At 36.9% G+C, this 24,884-nt stretch overlaps 1 protein-coding gene across 1 annotated transcript in view; it reads left to right on the top strand.

Moving 5' to 3' along the window:
• The first annotated feature begins 9,314 nt into the window (after positions 1-9,314).
• LOC145987712 (cholesterol 7-desaturase nvd-like) overlaps positions 9,315-24,884 on the top strand; it is a 59,355-nt gene continuing 43,785 nt past the window's right edge. Inside the window, exons 1-4 of the mRNA XM_083122284.1 lie at positions 9,315-9,369; positions 12,620-12,848; positions 14,383-14,578; positions 16,791-16,979. Of these exons, the coding sequence (XP_082978410.1) occupies positions 12,654-12,848; positions 14,383-14,578; positions 16,791-16,979 (580 nt within the window). The 5' untranslated portion in view covers positions 9,315-9,369; positions 12,620-12,653. The remainder of the gene's footprint in view (positions 9,370-12,619; positions 12,849-14,382; positions 14,579-16,790; positions 16,980-24,884) is intronic.

Raw genomic sequence — 24,884 nt, 5'->3', positions numbered from 1 at the left:
CCTCAGAAGCAAAAAAAAAACGAAATCTTATATTTGTTTTTTTTATATCTCTGAAACCACCTATACTATAGAACTACATTTAATGAATTTTGCAGTCCTCCTGTTTGATCTGTTAAATAATCCAGTCAATAAAAATATACTTACATAGAAAAATCTGTTTTTCAGATACTTTAATCGGGTAATCTGCTTTTGCGTACTTCCTCAGAAATATAGTTCTTGCCACATTTATATAAATCGAAGTCTAGTTAGAGTTGGCCTGTAAGTACTTCTGGTACATGTAGTTACTTGAAAAAGCAAATATTGGGTGTATAAAAAATAGCATTCTTGTGAAGCAGTAAAAAATCAACCTCATTTCCTCGTAATATTAGCTGTAAATGCTTCTTGAAGATTAACAAACCTCTGGCGTGTGGTCCTACGTCACCTATAATCCTTTGTAAGATTCGTGTTGTCCTATAAATTATGTTGTGGCCGCGGTGGCTCAGTCGGTAACGCGTCTGACTACCATGCTCAAGGTCCCGGGTTCGATCCCCGGCCGGTTCAAATCCGGGAACTTTTCTAACGGTGGAAGCGGCCCCGGCGCCTACCCAGCGTCGAATAACATGGGTACCTGGGGGAAACCCTGGGGGGTAAAGGCGGTCAGGGGCGTGATGCTGATCACATCACCCCCACTCACGACCGGATCAAGAAAGTGTGGGGCGTTACCCCCACACCCCCTATACGCCTTCATGGCGTGGTGCTATGCACAGGGGAACACTTTACCTTTTTTTTTTTTTTACCTATAAATTATCGATATACATACTAAGTCCCTAGTTACAGCCTGAGCTTTTAGTTTCAATCATAGAATTTCAGTGTTCAGATAGTGATTGTATAATAAACCAAATGGAAATAACCCAAGTGTTGATGCACCCAAAAAACCAGTAATACTTCAAAAATACCTTGAAAAAGGCTATAAGGCTAAATTATTCTTCTAGCATAGAAACAAGTTTAGCAAGTGAACCTATGGTCCATATAGTCAGTTGTCTTTGAACTTCGTCTTGTCCTGTGAATTGTCAATATATTGATAAATGGTTATATTTAAAAAAGAAACAATGTTGGTAAGCGTCCAGTTATGGACCCATCGGTAAAGGGATTTCAGTCTTTATAGACACATCATAATTTTCGTTACACTAAAAAATTGCCCTCGTATAAAAGCAAATAGTTGAAATGTTAAACATTTAGTGTACTTTATCCAGTAAGCCTTAGCTAGAAATACAATAAATGCGTTACAGACATAACAATTAAGCAAGCTTTGATATTCTAGTGGCACATAATAAGTATAAAATATCCTTTAAAATACTCTGACAAATAGTTGTGGGTTGTCTGAGATCAAAATTTTCAAGTCCTCTCTCCTGCATAAATAGGCTCTAGAATTCACTAAGCCTCAAAATAATATTGGGTACATAAAATAAAAAGCAGATGGAGAGTGGTGCTGATCGCATCATCTCCAAAATAGCAAAAACAAAAGTATATAGAGCTCTATCTGGTATATTTAGAAAACTTTTACCTAGTATAGCAGTAACAAAATACTCAGCAAACTCTAAAATAAACAAACTTTCCTACGTGGCAGGCGTAACCTGCCCTAAATAAATACATATAGAAATACAGAACCAAAAATAGCATAGTGGATATCAGTAAACCCTAATAATAATAATAATAATAATAATAATAATAATATATTCTGTGGCTTACATTTTAGCTAAAAGTACTTTTTTTTAGTGTTTTTGAAAAAAAATTAAATAAATACTAAACTCTAAGTTAAAAATTTGTAAATGTATATATGATACAAAACAAAATAAATAAAAATTAATACATACCCTGCAAAAAATCAATAAAAAAGTTGAAAACCTCTCTTTGTGCATCCAAAATATAATAACAAATCCTTCCTGACTGGATTAAATTGTGTTATTTGAGTAATAATAAGCCTAAACTTGTAAAATAAAAGGGTAGAACTTGTCAAAACATACTTTTGCATCCAAAATATAATTCAAAACACATCTAAATTGTGTTATTTGAGTAAACTAGAGAATAATCCTGTAAACTTGGAAAAAATCTCTCTCTCTCTCTCTCTCTCTCTGTGTGTGTGTGTGTGTCTTTGAGAGTCCAAAATGTAATAAAAATGGTGCCTGAATAATATAAATAGTGTCATTTGAGTAAATATTAGGCTAAACTTGTAAAATAAACAAATAAAAGTTGAGAACACACACTTTGTGTGTCGAAAATGTAACTAAAAATCTTTCCTGAACAGATAGAATTGTGTTATTTGAGTAATAATAAGCCTAAACTTGTGAAATAAACAGATAGAAGTTGAGAACACACACTTTGTGTGTCGAAAATGCGACTAAAAGTCTTTCCTGAACAGATTGAATTGTATTATTTTGGTAATAATAAACCTAAACTTGTGAAATAAACAGATAGAAGTTGAGATCACACACTCTGTGTGTCGAAAATGCGACTAAAAGTCTTTCCTGAACAGATTGAATTGTATTATTTTGGTAATAATAAGCCTAAACTTGTGAAATAAACAGATAGAAATTGAGATCACACACTCTGTGTGTCGAAAATGCGACTAAAAGTCTTTCCTGAACAGATTGAATTGTGTTATTTTGGTAATAATAAGCCTAAACTTGTGAAATAAACAGATAGAAGTTGAGATCACACACTCTGTGTGTCGAAAATGCGACTAAAAGTCTTTCCTGAACAGATTGAATTGTATTATTTTGGTAATAATAAGCCTAAACTTGTGAAATAAACAGATAGAAATTGAGATCACACACTCTGTGTGTCGAAAATGCGACTAAAAGTCTATCCTGAACAGATAGAATTGTGTTATTTGAGTAAAAAATAGGCATAAACTTGTAAATAATAAATTAAAAGTTGAAAAAAATCTCTTTGTAAATACAAAATTTAATAAAAAATGTTGCCTGAATAGTACAAATAGTGTTATTTTGGTAAAAATTAACATAAAGTTGTAAAATAATAAGTTAAAAGTTGAAAAAATGTCTTTGTGAGTCCAAAATTTAATAAAAAATGTTGCCTGATTAGTACAAATAGTGTTATTTTGGTAAAAAATTAATATAAAATTGTAAAATAATAAGTTAAACGTAGAAAAAAATGTCTTTGTGAGTCCAAAATTTAATAAAAAATGTTGCTTGAATAGTACAAATAGTGTTATTTTGGTAAAAAATTAACTTAAAGTTGTAAAATAATAAGTTAAAAGTTGAAAAAATGTCTTTGTGAGTCCAAAATTTAATAAAAAATGTTGCTGATTAGTACAAATAGTGTTCTTTTGGTAAAAAATTAATATAAAGTTGTAAAATAATAAGTTAAACGTTGAAAAAATGTCTTTGTGAGTCCAAAATTTAATAAAAAATGTTGCTGATTAGTACAAATAGTGTTATTTTGGTAAAAAATTAATATAAAGTTGTAAAATAATAAGTTAAACGTTGAAAAAAATGTCTTTGTGAGTCCAAAATTTAATAAAAGTGTTGCCTGAATAGTACAAATAGTGTTATTTTGGTAAAAAATTAACATAAAATTGTAAAATAATAAGTTAAAAAGTTGTAAAAATATCTTTGCGAGTCCAAAATTTAATAAAAAATGTTGCCTGAATAGTACAAATAGTGTTATTTTTGTAAAAATAAGGATAAGCTGTGAAAATGTTTGACATAAAGTCAAAGTTTGGTAAAAAATAAACTCAAAATTAAGTTAAATAGCACACAGTAACATACATTTACTACCTAAATCAATAATCAAAGGGTCCTAGGTTCGTTACCCCGTGATAAAAGCAAATCGTGAAAACTGTAGGCCCCGTCCCTAATAGCTCTCCCTTCTTCATAGTACAGATAAAAAAAACCTGCGCTAAAGCGTCCTGTGCCTTGGAGGCAAACCTGAGCGGAATATTAATTGGCGGCGGAAACCGGTTCTACAAGCGACGCATAGCTTCAGAGATTTGACCCTTGCTGCGCATTCTCAGACATTCTTTGTTGTCTGGTTGAATCCCTCCCCTGCCCTACAGTATTGCATAGCTTTCCCCTGTTCTTGCGTACTGGTTAACCTTGAAAAAACCGGTTCTGATTGGTCAACCGGGTTCTTCCTTTGTTCTGACGTTGTGACGTCATTTGACCTTGAACGCACACTCCCCAAAATTCCTTTCTCCTCTACCTGCGCTGAATATTAATTCATTCTCTCTGTCTGGCATCACCGCCGAGTCGAGATTCTGAGACAGTATTCTGTCTAGCGTCTGAGACCACCGTCTTTTATAACATAATAACATACATTATTACATAGTACTAATTAATAATATTACATATCGTGGGTTCGAGTACCGGGACCGTCCCCAATCGTAATTGGACCTGTACCTACACCCATTACCACCGTTCATAGCGGTTCATAAACCATAGAAAACTTATTTTCAATATTATAAACATTAATATTAACATTTTATACATTACATACTTTGCAGTAATGAATATAAAACCATATGCATACCGTTTAGTACCTCTAATTACCTTCTATATACATATTTTTCATAAAATAAATAAATATATATTCATAAAAAGTTATAAACATGCAAATACATAAATGTAAAGTATTCTAAGTACCTGCAAATGAATTCTAAGTACGTGCAAATTAATTAACACCCGTGCAAATTAGTTATAAGTACGTGCAAATGAATTGCGAATATTAAATAGCGACCGGCCTTATCGTATTTCTATACTACTGGCAATCCTTGCGGACAGATGATAATAAAGTAAGTACTCGTCGCAATGTATCATTAAGCTTATCAGTAGAGGATGATTTGCTTCACACTGCTGATGCTAGCAATACAATAGCATTGCTAAAGAAGAAACTTAAGAATCAGAAACGCAATTGAATTAGAATGCAGATTAAACTAAAGGTCCCACAGGCCATTACTGTCTTTAGGTGGCCTAAAAAATGTCTACTGCCTGAAGAACAGCGGTCATATCCAGATCTACAGCCGGGTACGAAACACGTAGGCATCTTGTAGTTTTCGCTCGCTGCTGTCTCAAACACAATAATAATGCGTTGAACACAACACAAACTAGTCACAACGGATCAATCATAAATCTAACGACACTAAACTCAATAACGTAACAACGTTGTCATTAATAAAAGTACACAATGTTATTCTAGCACAACAAAACACAACGCTCTACGTAAAGCGCGGCCGCACTTCAAGCAGAATACGCTCGCAAGCGAAGGTGCTGCCAGTGTTTCGGTGGGGCACCGCTCTATTCGCTTGGCTTACGGGAAGAAAACAAAGTGCACACACTTTCTCTTCTATACGCTCTGCCCTGGCCCTCAGAGGACTGGAGTTGTTTGTAGAAGCATTAATGTGAAGGAAGAACTTCGAAATTATGGATACGTTCAGTGCATTTGCATCATTAATATCATCCCAGCACGATTAAATATCGAGTTCTCAAAAAATGCTCTCGCTTTTTTTCTTCTTTTTTTCTACCATCTTCATAATCCAAGCAAACCGCAAATTACGTTTGCTCTATTAGTGTTTCCCCGCGAAACTTTGTGAATATATTTTAATAACTTGTCGTCATTTGTAATAGTCGAGTAGAGGAAGAGACAAGGCCATCATGTACATGATATAAATTGGTAAATACGTTGGTTGTAAATCATACATGACTTTGTCTACCTGTTTACATTACTTGTGGCACAAGTTTATTTGTTTCCTTTCTTTATAATTAAAATCTCCATACCACAAAGTTTGTAAGAAAAGTTTATGTAGGGCATTCTTATTGAGTTCTCTGGTCAATCATCGTGATTTGAAGATGAGCCCATCTTAGTGGTCAAGGTGGAGTGGGCATGGGTGTTTTTTCTGTGTGTGTTCCTTTTTTAATTTCATTTAACCATCATTTGTGCTCATCGTTACAATGTGCCTAAAGAGGCAGAAAAGTGACGCAAAATAAAAAAAAATCTGGAATAAACATACGTTTGAGAACAGTCCTATTGTTGGCACAGTCATTCATTTGCCTCTTACTTGTGACTGCACAGCACTCAGTTTGCAAGAATTTTTTTTTCATGGTGTTTTCATTTGGGCTTTTCGGGATGAGCAATTCGCAACACAGGATTGGCGTTCATCTTTATTTAGTCCCTTATAGGATGGTATTCAAAGCACTTCAGATTTTAAACAGCGCTCGTAGCACTCTCGTGAAAAAATAAATGGCAAATGTACAATTTCCTGTGTCAAATTTGTCTTTCCAATAAGATTTCGCTACTTTTTGTAGGAAGGAAACGTGGAAAAGAAATATCAGGTTTTCTAAATTATATTTTATAGAGCGACCACAAACAAAAGAACCTTCGGCTAAAATCCTTCGCACACCTTCCCCTCGATCCGTTCAGCTCGGGCCATAAGGAAGCATGGTCCACCCTGCCCCTCCCCCTCCTCGCGGGAGTACGGTGCACAGAAGTCGCGGGTCTGCACAGGTTTTTTTTTTTTTTTTTTGCTGGTTGTTCCACTATAGTAGTTTCAACATATACTTGTGGACATATTTATTTCTCAGAAGAAACAAACTAATATAATAATAAAAAAATACGCAAGCATATTTCACTTCAGGCCCGTAGCCAGAATTTATCTCCAGGGTGGGGGGGTGTCACGGGTTATCAGCGGTACCTTTGTGAAGCAAGTCCATTTTCAAACGTTTAACAGTACTATATGTGTGTGTTTGGGGGGGGGCGGTGTTATTAAGTTAATGGAGGACACAGAAAATGTGGAAATATCATTCAAATGAATACGTTTTTTCCCCAATATCTTGCACACATCTCTTGTTCCCACTCGTAGCTGAAGCCGAGAGAATATTCTAATTACCTCCCGCTACTTTGACTTCGGGTCGTAAATCAGATGAAAGAAAGTGATATTTCTTCTTTTTATTATGTGAATTTAACCTTGATCAAGTCTTGAGCAAAAAAATATCTGCTGTCTACATTTTCACTGCAAACAAATTTTATAAAGCAGTTTTACCAAATTTCAGGGAGGTGAGGACCCCTAGCCCCTGCCTGGCTAATGCCCTGTTCACTTTTTAAGCAGGCAAGTTCTATGTTTTCTGCGTCTCTGACGATTTATAAACAGAGGCAGGCGGTGAGCAGGTCAACCGCGCCTTGGGTCGGCATGTTCCCCCCGCAGATGAATAGAAATAAAGATCTGGAGATATTTTATTTTTTATTTCCTGACAAACCCTCCAGAGAAGGGGCGTTTGCATATTTTGCCATGTTCCAAGTTTCAAGTCAATGAAATCATTCTCTACCTTCCTTGTCATTTTTTTTTGAGAAAATAGTGCGTGCGGGTGTTTAGAATCGCGAATGTGGAAAATGAAATGTCTTGGGAACGAGACAAATTTCGTAAATTTTATTCAGGATTCCAAAAAGCTATAAAAGAGGAAAGAAGTGGGGACGCATTTTTAAAAAATCAGAAGGGTGACTTCGAAAGAAATGTTACTACTTCTAAATACCGTTTGCTTGAAATTCCGCCGCGATGGATAAACGAAAATAATGGTAAAATCCTGGAGTTTAGTGTTAGCCTTATTGTTGGTGATTAATCGCAGCCGTGAGTGCCAGTGGCAGTGGTGATCTTAAATTTAACGCTTCTGTGAGCCAGGTGGCAATGTAGGAACAAATTGCGAGATGCAATTTGCACCAGATGATAGTTCTGCTTCTGCTTCTAGACTCAGGTGAGTGACCCTGGGTTTTAAATAATAAATTTGTAGTACATGGCTGCAAACACAAAGGATATTTATTATAGGGCTTATAGCGCAGAAACGAGGTCTCAATCAGCAAAAGTCATTAAGAAAAGTTGTTTACCTTGATGACACCTTCCTCTACAGGGTGTCAAATTTTAGATTTCGTTGGTGGTAAAAGGGGATACGACGAACACGCTCGTGGGTATAACAAGAGATAATAATTACATAATACTAATAACCATGTTTGCTTTCTTACGAAAAACGGATGATGTCGATATTTTCAATTTTCATAATACAGGGGGCTCGCGTTCCCTAACGGCGGCCCTGAAGTTAGTTATGTTGGGACTCAACTCTGTGATCCAGGCATGTTTTTTAAAAAATGTTTAAAACAACTTGTTTTAAACGTTTAAAACACGACTTTGTTGGGTTTTTTTACATATATTTCCTCTTTGGTGCCCTTTTGTCGTCTTTTCTTCTTTATCAAAAATTTGAGTTTTATGTGATAAGTCACAACATAAACACTGACTAAAGTTCCTCCATAAGTTTTATTTTTTTTTTTCTTGAAAAAGGTGTGTAAAGGTTAATAACTAAATAGAATAAGTATGAATTTCAGTACACTAACGGTATGAAATGTAATAAAAATAATAACAATAAAAAAGCAGTTGTGCTGAATATTCACTCATCTGATGGATCTAGTAGAAAACAACCCTTACGCCAAGGATATAATAATTAATTTTTCTATTTCTCTCTCTCTCTCTTCCTCGAAGAGTTTCCTTTTCTCTTTCTTCTTCTTTTTTTTTTGGAAGGTAGAGAGAGATGGAGACTGTTCGACCCTCCCCCCTGACAGAATAGTTATTATTTAAGAGCCGCGGTGGTCTCTTGGTAGGGCGTCTGACTGCCACGCAGGAGACCCAGGTTCGAATCCAGAGATTCCTGCCTGGTCCCCGCATAGAGCGGCTCTGCGATTCACCCAGCCTCAAAGCAATGGGTAACTGGGAGTTACAGGCGTCCGGGGCGTGGTGCTGATCGCATCACCTCCAAAGTGGCCGAGATCGAGGATGTGTGGGGCCCTACCTCCACATCGTCTGAATGTTCCTTCATGGCACGGGGAACTTTACCTTAATAGTTATTATTTAATAATAATCACGAACATGATAAATTTAATTATTTCCACTACTCATGTTTTATCTATAGCTCGAGAAAAACATTTCAGGCGACGCCATAAGTCGATAAAAGGAAATGACAGTGGCTCGCACCTTGACTTCCAAAATTAAACTATTCAAATCGCTCCCTTAGACATTCAGCGACAGTTTAAAAAATGTCTTGCACCCCTACTAGAAAGTCGTTAATCCACCAGTTACTAACGGTGAACGGTCATAAAAAGAAAAGTTATCCGCTTCCCAGAGAAAGACGTTATTCCACCACTGAAAATTCTTTGTCACGTGTCCTTGCTAATGAAGATAAGTTCGAGAGACAAAATATCTTGGAATCATCCCAAAAATAGCTCGTAATCATATACTAGTATTCAAAGTCCTTTGAGTACATCTGATTTCTTTCATAATTTCACATGGACGTGGAGTGGTAATGTGATCGACGATCTCGGAAGTTCGCTGTGCTTCAGGTACCAAAAAAGTTTAGTTCTATACATTTAGCATTAGTCTTAATTTCAAGTTTTCTATTCGCGACTCCCAAATCTTTGATATGAGATCTGGTGAGAGGTTCTTGTACTACAGAGTGTTTCAATATTTAGGCACATGTTGCTTGCGTCCGCTGACAAAATTTCGACCTGCTAGTGTTGCCAGCTCAGGTGATGTGCCCCTAAAATGACACTTTTTCACATAATCGCCAGTCATAAATCCATGAAATGCTGCACATTATCAATATTGGTCGCAAATTACAGAGATTGACATGGCATGAGTCATCAGACGTCTAATTTTGATCCTTCGATAATTTCTTGAACATTTTTCTCGCCGAAAAGTGACATTGTGGAAAATATTAACGCTGCATTCTGCCAGTTATTAATTCATATAATATTCTGTGTGGAGAAAACTGGTGATGTTAAGCATTGAAAAATATCTCAAAGGGTGAGGCTTTATAAAACAGGAAACCCGGTGTAAATATCTCTTGTGGTTTTCATGATATACATTTTCAAAGTTTTGGTTGCGCTACTTTTGAAACAATCTGTACAATGCGTGGGAATGATTGCTACGATATTTGCACCTACTATCCGTGACAAAAATATTGAGCCCTCTGTTTGCGTGCTTGTAATATTGTACTCCTTGGGAGGAATAAAGTCAAATATACCTCATTGGAAAGATAGAAGTGTTTACTTTTAGGCGAAAGAAAGACAAATTGACTTTAGCTCTGTCTGTTCTCTATAAAAAAAATGTTCGTAAAAGTGTAGTTTTTCGTGTGTTTTTTATCTTAAGTCGCATTCAATTGTGTGTAGCTTCTTGTAAACCAGTCGTAAAAAATTGAAATTTCTTGTGATTGAAGCTTGTTTATGTGGAAATATCTCAGCCACATATTATAATGTTGCTATCATTTGTGGAACAGCCACAATTAATGTTTAATAACAGTGTTGCAATCTCGGCAATGGTGAGCCCAATGGAAATGCAAAGCATATCCAAATGATGAGCATGGAATAAAAATCAAATTTCCATGTCTTATTTCTTCATATTCCGCGAATTGAAAACTACAGACAGAACTGTTTTTCTTGGCAACCGACTCGCGCGTTTTCCGTCTCGTTGCTACGTCGACGTGCGCTTTGTTGCCACACGCAGCCGGCACCCCTTTAAACTCTGCGTTCAGACAGCAGCTTTGGCACGGAAAGTAAGCCGAAAGTTTTGTTTACAAAGCGAATTGTTGTACACGGGGGAGCATTGTTCAGATGCTGTAATTGACGAATGGAAATTTTCTGAATTATTGCCTGAACTCGCACACATACATAAGATCCCTTACATGCACTTTTTCTTTCCTGTTTTCCTTTGTTATGAAGTTGCTGTACATCGCAGGCACGTTATTTTTTTATACAGAGAGAGTGCGAAGCCAGCAGTCACGGGTTCGAATATTTGCTAAGATATTTCATTGCCCTCATCAAATCAAGCTCATCGTTGCACTTAAATGAGCGACATAAAATGATACGGAGAAAATGACTTTCGTATAAAGATTGGATAAAAGCTAGAAAATATAACAATAACTAAAGTATACAAAGAAAATGTATTTCATTCATAATATGATAAATTGTTTATTCATTATTTTACACTGCCACAATGTTTTGGATCAGACCAACGGAACGCACTTCCAATATACCCGCAGCGTAGACCGTGTAGCTGCAGCGAAGCGGCAACATTGTGCAAGTCACCTGCAGGCCGCGGAGTCTGAGATTGGCCGCATCTCGCCATACGTCATCCGCGCGTTTACCATATTAGGAGTGGTCAATAATAATTTATATCCGTGGACATACTTGAGATACACATGTTTAACTTCTGGATATGGATCAAATGTGTCATATAAACGACTTCTTACAATTTCATTGAATTTGCAATTATGCATTGCAAGATTACACGTTTGCCTAAAATTTCAATTTTTGAAGAATCTAGTGAAGATATGCATTTGACTTTTTCCACAGATGTGCAAAAACAACCCGTCTTCAAGTACAAAAAAATCTCAATATCATATCAACAGTAGATTATGAACTATATGATGTTAAGTTCCCCGTTCTTGCAAAATGGAAGAACAAACTACAGTTTTTAGTGAATTTTTCATTATAATAAGAAAATGCAATGAATAATAATTTTCAGATGACCCTTATTAAAAGATAGATACTTGAAGCTTTCCATTGAGGTATATTTGACTTTTTTCCACCCACGGAGAACAATTTTACAAGCACGTAAACAGAGGGCTCAATATTTTTGTCACGGATAGTAAGCAACAAATAACGTAAAAATGTGACGGAGGGGAGCTTGGGGTGGTTGTTGGTTCTGAATCTCTGGAGAAATATATACTTGCTCAAATCAATGTGTTTTGATGTGTTTCCTCCGTTCGAAACGAACATTACCACACCTCACAGTCGGTACTGACGAATGTAAACATTGTCTCCTATTTTTATAGATGCAGCAACACTAGCGCCACAGTGGTAATTTTGACTTATTGATTGGATTAGGATGTTTTACGTCGTCTTTTGCCACTTCTGGCTAATCGCGACAATGAGGATGAGTGATGACAGGATGAAATTAATGAAGGAACACTCAACAAAGAACTGCTCAGGCAGGGATATGAACCCAGCACCCCTGTCGTCGTAGTGTGCTAACCATTCTGCAACGGAGATTGGCCGCAGTGATAATTTGAAGCGCGAATTGAGTGTGATCAAATATTTTAATCGCAATAAAAATATTTGAACCTAAAATGGATGAGGAGACAGGTGAGTGGAGAAGGTTACATAATTTAGAAATGCATAATTTGTATTCGTGTCCAGATATTATTAGAATAATGAAATGAAGAAGACTTAGGTGGGCAGACCATGTGGCACGAATGGGAGAGTTTACAGGGTTCTTGTTGGAAACCTGATGGTAAGAGACCTGTAGGAAGGAAGGCCAAGACAAAGATGGAGGATAACATTGAGATGGACCTGAAGGAAAAGATTGGATTGATCTTGCCCAGGATAGGAACAGTTGGAAAGCTGGTCCTGCTACAGCCATAAACCGTCGGGTTTATGAAGGCTAGATAGTTAATTTGCTGAATCGTGATGTCACGATTGCATTTAGGGAGGTAGGTTTCAACCTTATTTCGTGAAAATTATGGTATATTGCGAATCAGAATCCAAAATCGGTCGAAATACGAATGCTACCATTGTTTTGTATGTTCCACAGGATTCTGGGCGACAGGTTAGGCCCACCCCGGAAGATGTGCAAGGATACTGTAAGCCACGTGGCTGCCACCAGTGACGTCGTCTCAGTTTTCCTGGTGGATTATGATATGATAAACTTCATGCAAATTCTTCAGGATATCCCACTTTTTAGTTGGGCAATGTATTTGCTTATTCTGCTGGTGTCTGGCATCGTATACTACTATGGATTTCGTCCTTTTAACTGGAAGAAGGTAAGTTGTAGCCATAAGCATATGTTTAACCATGGGCGTCGCTAGGAATTTTTGTAGGGGGGTTAGACCATTCATAAAACTTGAATAGAAAAAATATAGCAATAATAATTGTCATTACCAAGGCTATGATTATTATTATACAATTATAACTATTGTAAAATAATAAACCAATTAAATTCAACTGCATTAATAATATACAAGCAGGGAGACTTTCACAACCGTTTTTCTTGTATAGTTATTCTATTTATTAACTTCTACACGCCTCGTTCAAGGAAAAAGAGCTTTATAAGTTAAGGGGGAAAATTTAGTCATAAACATTATGTTGTGTGACTTCTCGCATAACTAACAAGCATGGACGTCCGCAGGATTTTTTCATGGAGGGGCAGGCAAGGTTATTTCTTCCCGGTGTGGGGGGGGGCTAACGAGACATATTTCCCCCCATAATAGTGTTACCTCTTCAAAAAAAAACTATGAGGTTCCTGCAACACACAATTAACAAAATTATTGTGACTGAAATTAAATATGTGTATATAAGTTTATGGTAAGTATTTATAATCTAAAACCAGATTTTCGAAATATACGCTCAGAAGTCATCTCGGGAAATTTTTCATAACTGCACATTTTGTTATTCTGAAATATTGATTTTGAAATAAGCATTGAAATCAATGGCTACCAATAAAAAATAATATATCCTGCACGTAATCCCACAGGGCGTACTCAAATTTTAAACAGCATGGCTAGCTTGTTATAGATCTAAGAGCATTCCCTGACATTCGCTACGAGACTAGGCGGCAAGTGGCCCGGCATCAGCGTTTGTCTTTCCCGGTGAACGGATCCGCGACAGTCGCTTATATTAAACCTCGTAAAAAAGTTTAGAGTAACAGGGTCAGGGTCAGTGTTAGAGTAACATGGGGAAATAAAGTATACAAAGACAATCCGCACACCATCAGTGAGTTAAAAGAGAGTAGTTTACGAGTTGGTGTTTTAAGTCCACTTTATGCACAGTAAGGCTAATCGGGGCTGGACCTACGGTTTAAAGTGGGATCCGAACCACTGTGCCTCCACCGGGTATCGAACCCGGGACCCCTTGACTACAAGGCGACGACGCTACCACTGCGCTATCGGGGAGGCCCAGTAGTTTACGAAAAATCGGGAGAATTACAGTTGACGAACTTGCACGTGTAAATGCCAATTTCCTTCGGAGATGCCAGGAATGTGTTGCAGCAGAGGGACATCATTTTCAACACCTTCTGTAGTCAAGGTTAGTATACAATATGAAAACTCCAATTTTAATAGCCGACTCTAGCGACTGTCACTGACCCGTTCACCGGAAAAGACAAGCGCTGATGCCGGGCAGCTTGCCGCCGAGTCTCGTAGCGAATGTTAGAGAATGCTCTGAAGTATTCAATAATGCAAACAGATCCCGTTGTAAGAAAACACATGCAAGCAATGCTTTTCTTTTTCCCCAAACTGCCTTACTATTCTTGTAAATGTAAGATATCGTAGAGAATAAAATTTGACTTGTAATTTTCAGGATTTATCTGATATAGGATACAACCATCTAGCCGATGACCTGCAAGGACGCAGGGTGTCCAAAAAAGACCTGGCGAGAAGTTTTTTCAGGACGAGAAAACTCGGGAACATGCCTCCAGTTTACCCGAACGGATGGTTTGCACTACTGGAGTCTGATGATCTAAAACCTGGGCAGGTGAAACAGGTGGCAGCACTAGGTAGATAATTTTGAATTATTAACTGTTGCATGTACACTCGCTTCACTTAGCAGCATTTTTATACCTCGTTTTTGTCCAACTTCCGTCGAACTGAACCTTGTACGTACAAAATGCTGTATAAAACAGCTAATTGCGTCACTATTAAGGGCGCAATTCCGAAAGTCGCACGAGTATAACACGTTAAACGAGTTATGGACAATGGTCATTCCGTAAGTCCTGGCGTGAAGATTGTGAAGTTCGCTATGGCGTTCTTGAAGTCTATTTTCATGCGATGTGGGAGTGCGCGGTCGCACGGGAGGCTGGTACAGACAATGCAATGCATGAAAAGTAGGTAACGAATTTTTAGCAGCACCTTTCCAAAACTTTAGCTGTTTTTAAACCGATCGTTTGAGATGTGTATTTTAGGACATGGAATCAAGTAAAATGAACACACTTTGTTGCACCTTTTCGTGAGATTAGCACATTTATCCCATTTTCACCCCAGCTTTGTTGCTTCAGCACCTTTCCTTTTCTTTCATGTTTTGTTAAAAAATTGGACAGAAAAATAAACTATTTTCACTCTTCCTGAGCAACTACATAAAATCCTATGGTCTCATTTTGTAGAGCAGAACGAGAGCTATAAAATTGTATTATATAATCATTGTAGCCCCAATGTTTCCCAAGATAATGTAGTAAAACCCGCGAGAGAAAACAAAAACTTCAACAAAATCTATTCGGCAGAACCATTGTTCTCTACGCGGTCCGCGCGCATTATATACAGAAAGCGCAGAAAAAGAGAGAATTTAGTAAAAGCATTTTATCAGCAACTTTTTCTGCACCTTTTTGAAAACATTTTCAAAACCTTTTTACCTTTCCCGATTATGGTTTTCCACTTTAAAATCCTTTCCCTAATGATAACTTCAAACTGCACGAGATCGGAAAATATAATTTGAACATAGATCGATGTAAAGCAATATGCACAAGATGCGTGTTTCTTAACAGTTCTTAATAAATGATTGAAATTGACATGAAACACTACAATATACGTAGTTAATTTCTGCCAGAAGGGCATGTATTCCTCTGGACACCACACGGAAAACTTCTATAATCAAATCACTGCGACTGACACTTTCATGTAGTTCGTTCGATTTGCATGTTTCGTTATGACTTAAGGGAGCAGCCCTACGTGAAACGAGTGTGTACTTCACCCTGCAAATTTTCACACACACACACAAGGCGCACAGGGAAGAACGTTCTGAAGGAGGATTCGTGACATCGAACCTCCCGAAGTATCTTCGAAATAATTGCACTCAAAACAAATAATAATAATTAGCTTTCTTTGTCCTGTTCTTTTATATCGCAATATTAACAAAGCTCTCTATGTCTTGCCTACAGATGGAGTAGGGGTTTATGTAAATCAATGGTGGCAATTAGGGGTGACGAGGACCCTTAGGCGAGAAATTAGCATATTTATTACGAAACTTATTATCGTTCATTCGATATCTGACAGCGCAATTGCATTGTTTTCGAAAAACAAGAAAAATATTTCAGCACTTTCTGATACAATGAGTACAATGCAAACACGTGGTTCATTTGGTTGGCCGTCTGACAACCACCTGGGTGATCCAGGTTCGATTCCCGGCGTTGGTGCTTCCAGACGATATTTTTATTTTCTATTTCTCCCCAAAATATTATAAGGGTATCCAATTTGTGATAAGTCCAAGCCAAAAGTCACTACAAAAGCATCTTCTGCCATCTGTAGTTCACAAATGCTTTATAAATTTGATACACACTCCGTGTACATTGTGAATTTATCCAGAATTACTTGATGTAAAGTTTCTTTGTCACAGTGACAATGCCGTAGAACATTGAGGAACAAGAGGCAGCCTACCACCAGTCGAGAAAAAAAAAGTTTGGTAAATGAATGTACAGTGACCGGCAATAAAAATGGGACACCTAGATTCTGAAATATCCGCTTCCGTGCAATGCGTTGTGTGTTGCCTAACTCTAAGGCGATATGCCAACTTTTCAATGGGATGTTCGGCTATCGCCTCGGAATTAGGCAACACACATAACTCCGTGCAGGGAAGCTGGTATTCCAGGATGTAGCTGTCCCATTTTTATTGCCGGTGACCGTACAACTTGTATATGATAGGGTAGGATATTACTAATGAGACAGCTTCTTCCTGACAACATATCTAATGGCCTAAATATGTTTCCTTTACAATTACAGGCGAAAATTTTGCAGTCTTCCGCTCAGTAGATGGCCCAGTGAACGTTCTGGATGCTTATTGTCCCCATCTAGGGGCTAACCTTGCAGTTGGGGGCATCGTCCACCGGGATTGTATCGAATGTCCTTTCCACGGATGGAGATTTCGAGGAAAAGACGGAAAGTGCGTCACCATTCCATATACCGACAAAGGTATATACTCTATTAAGTTAATATTAACGTTTCATTGATGAGTGCAGTGGTAGTTTGTTTTTATGAATATTTATGATATATTTCACGGTGTTATATGAAATGTATTAACACTTTTTGCCGAATGTTGAATGAGCTTCGTTAATTTTATAGGAGTACTAACTAGGAAGTCTTGTAGAATATCGGAAATAAGTTTGAACCTTCCAGGGAGTAATTAGAATCTAGTAATTCCAGAAAGTTACTTTAAAGCAGTGGCGTGGCGTGACTTTTTAAAAGGTGTTACCGGCTATCAGTACGACATTTATGCCTGCTAGACGTTATTACAACCCCCCCCCCCTTTCGGTAAAGAAAACATTTCTTCGAGCTAGATATTTGTTCATTTCGTTCTTGTTTTGCAATCAGCACAGTGATTTAGCTACAAACACTCCTACAAAGAACTACCACTCATGAGACAGTTACCACGAAAATCCAATGAATAGTGGTAGACCCTTGTCAATTCTTCATCTGTCTCCGTTTCTTTGCAATGAGCTGCGAAGAGGAAGAAGAAGAACCACACTTTTCTCGGGTCAGTTTGACGTTTGTGTGGTGAGGACTGAACAGACGACAGAACTCCGCTCCTTTGTGGAATGGAAGCGCCCAGCTGTACGTACTACTGTTGCCAACTTAGTATTTTGGAGCAAGGTTTGTCCAAATCACGAATCACACCAAGGAACTATATTTTCGTCTATTACCTAACTGGTCTCAGTTGTAGTTCAATCCAGCCTTGGCTCTGCAGTCTACCTCTAGTTGCTTCACAGAAATGGTAATCCTATTTAGGCGGGATTTAGCTCTTTTCTGCCAATCCGATGTGACAACACTGGCTGCTCCGGTGGGTCTGAACGGCAACAGGGACCCTTAACAGGCATATGAATAACCCCATAAAGTCCTTCCCCGCTCTTTCCTTGCATTGGCGCCCTCTTCTCCCATGATGCCTCTTCAGGGTAGCGGAACGGCCTCCCTCTTCGCTTCTGTCAGCTGCAGAAAAAATGTCCTAGGCAATATCTACTCGACGGCAACGGGGTTCATTAACGTATTTAACAATGTTGTCATTTTATTGAAACAACTTTTTAATTCTTTACATTTTGCTGTTACCTGCGGTAACACCACGCCTCTGCTTTAAAGATTTACAAAGTACAGGGTGTCCGGCTTAAAAGTATAATAAAAGAAAAATTAATAACTTGAGAAGTAATTGATATATTTATTGGCGGTTTGCTTCTACAAGTATGTTAACTCAAAATGTTTTTTTACATACCTAATACACCTCGATATGTGCACCATTAGTGGCGTGACAGACATCTAATCTGTATTCCACTTCTCTCCAAGTGTTTTGCAGCATTGCAGGCGTAACATTAGCGATAGCTGCACGAATGCGATGGTGTAGATCTGGTAGATCACGAACTGGTGTCTGGTACACTTGATTCTTGATAAACCCCCACAGAAAAAATCAAGTGGTGTAATGTCTGGGCTTCTAGGGGGCCAAGCAATCCATGGACTACCTCTCCCAATCCAGCGATCTGGGAACTCATGATCGAAGAAATCCCTCACAATGTTCGCAAAATGGCATGGTGCGCCATCTTCACGAGGAAGTTGTGGCATAACATACAGCTCCAACATGTCGATGTACGTTCTTGCATTAACTGTAGGCTCCGCGAAGAAGAATGGGCCTATAACCCTGTCCTTCAACAATCCACACCACACAGTCACTTTCGGAGAGTCACGTTCCCACTCCATCACTACGTGGGGGGTTCACTTCCCCATATGCGAAAACTGTGAGTGTTTACCTTGCCGGAAGTGTGAAATGTAGCCTCGTCTGAGAAACAGATGATATCGAGGAATGCCTCGTTTTCATCAATTTTTGCCAGAATTGTCTCCGCGAAGTTCTTCCGTCGTGGCCTGTCCTCGGGCTTGATTTTGTGACGAAGCTGCATTTTGTACGCCCGTAGGCGCAACCTTTTATGGACGACATCGTGCACTGTAGAACGAGGTAACTGTAACTGCCTACTTGCTTGTCGGATTGACTTACGAGGGCTCTGCTGGAAGGACGTTCGGATTAATTCAACAGTAGCCTCTGGAACTGCGTGCTTGGCATGGCGGCCCGACATCGAAAGCAAACTTCCAGTTTCCCGAAGCTGCTTGTCCCACTTCTTGATTCAAATGTAACTGGGAACATCGTTGGTTGGTCGCAGTCCATATTCAAGCCGAAAACGACGTTGTACCAGTGTAACAGACTTTAATTCCGCGAGAGAAAGCACACAGAACACCTTCTGCTGTGGAGTCCACATGGCTACTGAAGTAGTGTATTAGCTTCGTTCTGGAACATTTATTTTGTATTTATTCATTTTCCCCCGATTTCAGCTAATTTTCCAAGGGGAAAGTATCCAAAAAATCCAGATTTTGCTATTTTTATAGCATAAAAAATAATTTTTTTTTTTATCAAAGTTCAATCACTCATTTTTATAGGGTAAAAGTCACTTTTCGAGTCTAAATCAGTATATTTTAAGCATACATTTTTAATTATCCAGATTTTGATTCATGCAAAAAGTTCAACATTTAATTTTTTATAGAGTAAAATCACAAGATTTAAATAATTTCTAACTTTAACTCTAATTAACTCCCTTATTTTTAGAACATTTCGCTTTAATTATTAAAAAAGCGAAATTTATTTGTTTTTCTAAGTGTAAAAAATAATTGAACCCAACTTCAATTTTAAATTTTTTTGCAAAATACCCCAGTATTTATCAGAACCGAAGATACTGCACTTGCATATTTCTATATTACCATGTGTACTACTTAATCTTTTACACTGTTTGTGCTTGAAACTAATCAGTAACATAATGGTGGTATGAGAAATATACAAATAGAAAGGTATTTTAGCAATATGCGACGTCTAGCAATTAGCTATGTCAACTCAAGAGCGCTCTATCATATCATAAGTCTTCAGCTAATCGTATTGCTACCGGAAGATATTTAAAATCATTGAGTAATGAATCTTATCCCAACAAGTACATTTCTTTGCAACTAGATGGCAGCATACTTACTGCTTTCACGTTCTCCAAGTACATTTATTTGCTACTAGATGGCAGTGGCGGTATATAAAGCACTGTGTAGAAAGTATCTTCGTGACATGCAAAGAGATCGATGATAACTCGGAACATTGGTAGTGCGTGACATGCAAAGAGAGATTGATGATAACTCGGAACATTGGTAGTGCGTGACATGCAAAGATTATTATCTGCTCTTTGCATGCTATGAAGAGAAGCATTATGCCTTGGATTCCCTTATCTTCTTTTTTGATCTTATAAATTATTAAAATGCATATATCTCGAGAACCAAGTAACGTAGAAAGATGCGGTTTTTTGCATTGTTTTTCTTTTCATGTCCTCTTTAATTTGATACCAAACTCGATAAATAAACAACCAAAAAGAAATAATGACTATGAATGTGTTCGGTTTCAAAAAGCACATTCAGCAAATAGAGAGAATTCCAGTAAACATGGATATTATTAGGGATATTCACCGTAAACTAACAGGTTTGGTTATCATCCAGCTAAATAGTATCTGGTATCAAGTGGATGAGGATAAGGGTAAACAATTACATGTACTTAATAATAATCAACCATCATATAAAATTCCTGTTAGTGGAAAAATTCAAATAAGTATCTCTCCATCCAATGCAGCAGTTGTACACATAGGCCGAAATTTGTACAGGATTAAACACAATAATATGATTCCCAACACAACGTACGATGTGGAAACAGGTGATTTATTGTATGCTGAAATAATTGGGGAGTATGATAAATTAATTCCTCTCTTCTTCGAAATAAGAATAATTTATGCTCTCATGAATATATAAAAATACCAAACAAAAATAAAACAAATTAAAAATAAAAATAAATAAATAAAACAATGGATATATTTGGAAATAGAAGGGGAAAAGAGGTACCAGATAATTCCAGCGACATCGCCAGATTAGACGAGCGTCTTAAGAAACTTAAATCAGAGTTATTAATTTTACAAAATTCACTACATTTAAATATACAAGCTGAGATTACAAATCTCCAAACTGAATTAATTAATCCCATAGTGAAAATTGATGGCGAACTGAAATCCATACTCCAAAAATATCCCAACTTAGCCTCAATAGACAATGTTCAAAACTTAGAAGAAAGCATAGCCGAGTTGAAAAATGAACTTAATAAATTCCGACAATTCCAACAAAGCACTTCGGAGCAATTTAAACAAGAATTAAACAATCAAGCAAATACTATTCGTACCGAACTGCTATCTATTATTCAAAATATCAAAACACAAGAGCAATACGAACAGGTTAATGCTAGTATTCTCGAATTACGAGAGCAATTTCTATCCTTCGATATTCCTACACTAGAAAATCTTAAAACTGGATTGCAAACTGATCAGTTACACAGGGCCATAACAGAAGTTCAAGCCAAACTGCAAACGTTGGAAGATTTTATCAATAATTTACCTTCATCTTCAGAATTAAATGCCATCGCACGCAGTGTTGCCAGTATCAAATAACAGTTGGAGACTTATGAAGATTTAGGGAAGATACAGGGTACCATAGCTTATATTGAAGACACTTTGACAACCATGAGAAATGAATTGACAAATGTACAGGAAACTCTGGAATTCAAGTTGCCAAGCATAACCGAATCTTTAAACATAATTCAAGAACAAATTACCAAATTAGAAAATCTTAATACCGAATCTGAACTGTCCCTTTTTCATCATCTCATAGATGACATACAGAACAAATTAGAAACACTGCAACAATCTACGCCTACACAAGATGACGTACAACAACTTAAAAATGCTTTGAGTAATGTTGCAGATGCTACGGAGTTCGATGCTGTCAAACAAGCTTTGACCACACTTCAAAATACTATAGCTAATTTACCCAATTTCCAGGAGTTAAGATCTGTAAAAAGAGCAGTAAATCGAATACTCAAGTCAGAGGACATCAAGAACATTCAAGCGGAAATTGCTGTAATTCAAGACACCATCACTACTTTGCATACCAACCAGATAGTCAACGAACTTCATGTATTGTTTGAAGAAATCAGAAGTCAGGTACACGATCTTGCAAGCCAAAGTACTAAATTGAAACTTGTAGAAAGTTTACAAGAGATTATTTCTAACATTAAGCTACAAATTAGTACCCTCGAAACAAGTCAAGAATCTGCTTTATCAAGTTTTACCTCGCAACTTCATGATCTCAAAGAACAAATTAAACAATTGTATGTCGATTATTATTTGAAGTGAAACAATTTTACCCTGAAAATAATCCATTTTATGTCATATTTTCTTATAGAACCCGATGTCTAGACAAGATATAGTTAATGAATTACACAGAGCAGATCGTCGTAACTACAAACGATTGAGTGTGGTAACGAAAAATGTAGACGATTTGTTTCAAGCTGATCTGATAGAAATGAGCACAGGAACTTTAAAAAAATTACATAAGATAAATCATGGTTACAAATATATGCTCACAGTTATTGATACATTCAGTAAATATGCGTGGGCTATTCCTCTAAAATCTAAGACAGGTACTAATGTTACCGATGCTTTAAAGTCAATATTTAGTGAGGGTTGGATACCAAATTATTTGCAAACAGACAAAGGAAAATAATTTTACAATTCCACATTTACCAAGTTAATGCAACAATATAATATTAAACATTATTCTACATACAGTGATCTTAAAGCCAGTATAGTGGAACGATTCAACAGAACATTAAAAAATCGCATGTGGAGGCAATTTACTCTACAGGGTAAATATAAATGGGTACAAATTTTACCCGAGCTAGTTGATAATTATAATAATTCAGTACACATAACTATTCACATGAAACCTGCTGAGGTAACCAAGTCTGATGAGTCTAGGTTGATTTCTACTGTTTATTGTCAAAAATATAAATACACTACCAAGAAACCAAAATACAAAATAGGAGAACAGGTAAGAGTCAGTAAATTTAAACATTTATTTGAAAAGGGATTCACCAAAAATTGGAGTTGAGTGTTATTCACTGTAGTTCAAGTTTTACCAGGGAATAGAAATACATATATCATCAAAGATAATTATAATAAAATATTGAAGGGAAGATTCTATGAAGAGGAACTCAGTAAAACAAAATATCCAGATACATATTTAATTGAGAAAATATTACGTAAGAAAAATAATAAATTCTATGTTAAATCGCTAGGACTGCCAGAAAGAAGTTGGATAGAAGCAAACCAGGTGATTCTTTGACACCAACATGGAATGTGGTACAGCGTTTACCAGATTTAGTGGAAACTAGTAAAAAAATGGGGAGTTGTTACCTGATAATATAAGGTGCCTCATTGTAGGTCCCTCTGGTTGTGGAAAAACTACACTGCTGGTAGATAATTTCCTGCTCGCCCCTAATTGGCTAGATTGGGAAAATAGACATCTGTATGTATTCTCTAAAAGTTTAGAACAACCAAAGTACAAGCAACTCATGAAGCTGTACGAGGGACTTAACATAGCTACATTTGCATCAAAAATAAAACCTCTCAATGATTGTTTCAAAAATTCTGTTGTAGTTTCTGATGATGTTATTCTAGAAAATCAAAACGAAATCCGAAATTTCTTTACACAGGGTCGTCACAAAGAAATAGACGCCTTTTATTTAGCTCAAACTTATTCCAAAATTCCTAAATAATTACTACGAGATAATACAAACCTAATTTGTTTGTTTCGTGAAGATCATACTAATTAGAAACATGTATACGATTATTACATGGGGGGTGACTTAAATTATAACCAATTTTCAAAATTCTGTTAATCTTGTTGGAACAGTGAAGATTTTGGATTTGTTACCATCGACATGACTAGAAAACCTAACAATGGAAAATTTAGAAATAAACTCAACGACTTTTTAAACGTTGAAACCATATAAAATAACCTCTAATCAAAAAATAAATATGTCAAAACATAAAATAGAAGATAATTTGAAATTACGTGATTACCTCACAAAACGTTTCAAAGGTTGGAAGATTGAAAACAGGGGCTTTTATGAACAACACAAACGTCAAGACCAACCAATTATCGATGCAATCAGTGGTCTCGGTAAAGAGATTAAGGGTGGCACAGAACAAAAGAAAAATCTCATAAATGAATTGGTACCTCTTACTGTTAAAAATTATGCAGATTTTCCACCTACACCTTTATCAAGTATCCACACACCTTTGACCCTCCAACAACCACCTACTAAAGTTATAAGTGAATCTGAAAAAATTGAGTTGGGTCCCCTGGCAAGGGATTACCTGAGTTTAGGCAAATTTGAAAAAAGATGAAGTGTTTGGATTGTATCCGACCATGGAATCAAATGAAAGTGTGGTTTGGAAAATTGGGAAATCTAGAGTAATATTCGAAGGGAACAACATAAAAATCAATTTAGGTGGGAAAAAGAGATGGTCTAGATATCCTGACACTCCCGGATTATGGGAGCTCATCACCAAAAAACAACCAAAGAATTTTACAGAAGAAGATTATCAGAGTTACTCAGATATTTTGATACTATCTGATGCCTTATATCAAAATAACGATGCCACTCAAAATCGTGTTAAATCGAGCAGTGGGGACAAATACAAGAATCTTATTAAACCTATGTGGAACCAACTCAAAACAGGTAGTGGAATCAAACAATACAATACTTTACCTAAAGAATTTGTGTTGGTGGATGATGTGAGAAAACTCATAGATAGATTGCTGGTTATAGCAGGGGAGGAAAATGCTGGAAACAATAACTTTTACAACGAGAAAATGGGTATTGTAGACATGATTAGCAATAAACTAGCTCATTTTATTGTAAATGATCCCAAA

This window comes from Lepisma saccharinum, chromosome 5 (assembly GCF_977018435.1).
Source record: "Lepisma saccharinum chromosome 5, izLepSacc3.1, whole genome shotgun sequence".
NCBI lineage: Eukaryota > Metazoa > Arthropoda > Insecta > Zygentoma > Lepismatidae > Lepisma > Lepisma saccharinum.
The sequence above is the reverse complement of the archived record's forward strand: the minus strand, read 5'-3'. Positions and strand labels throughout refer to the sequence as shown.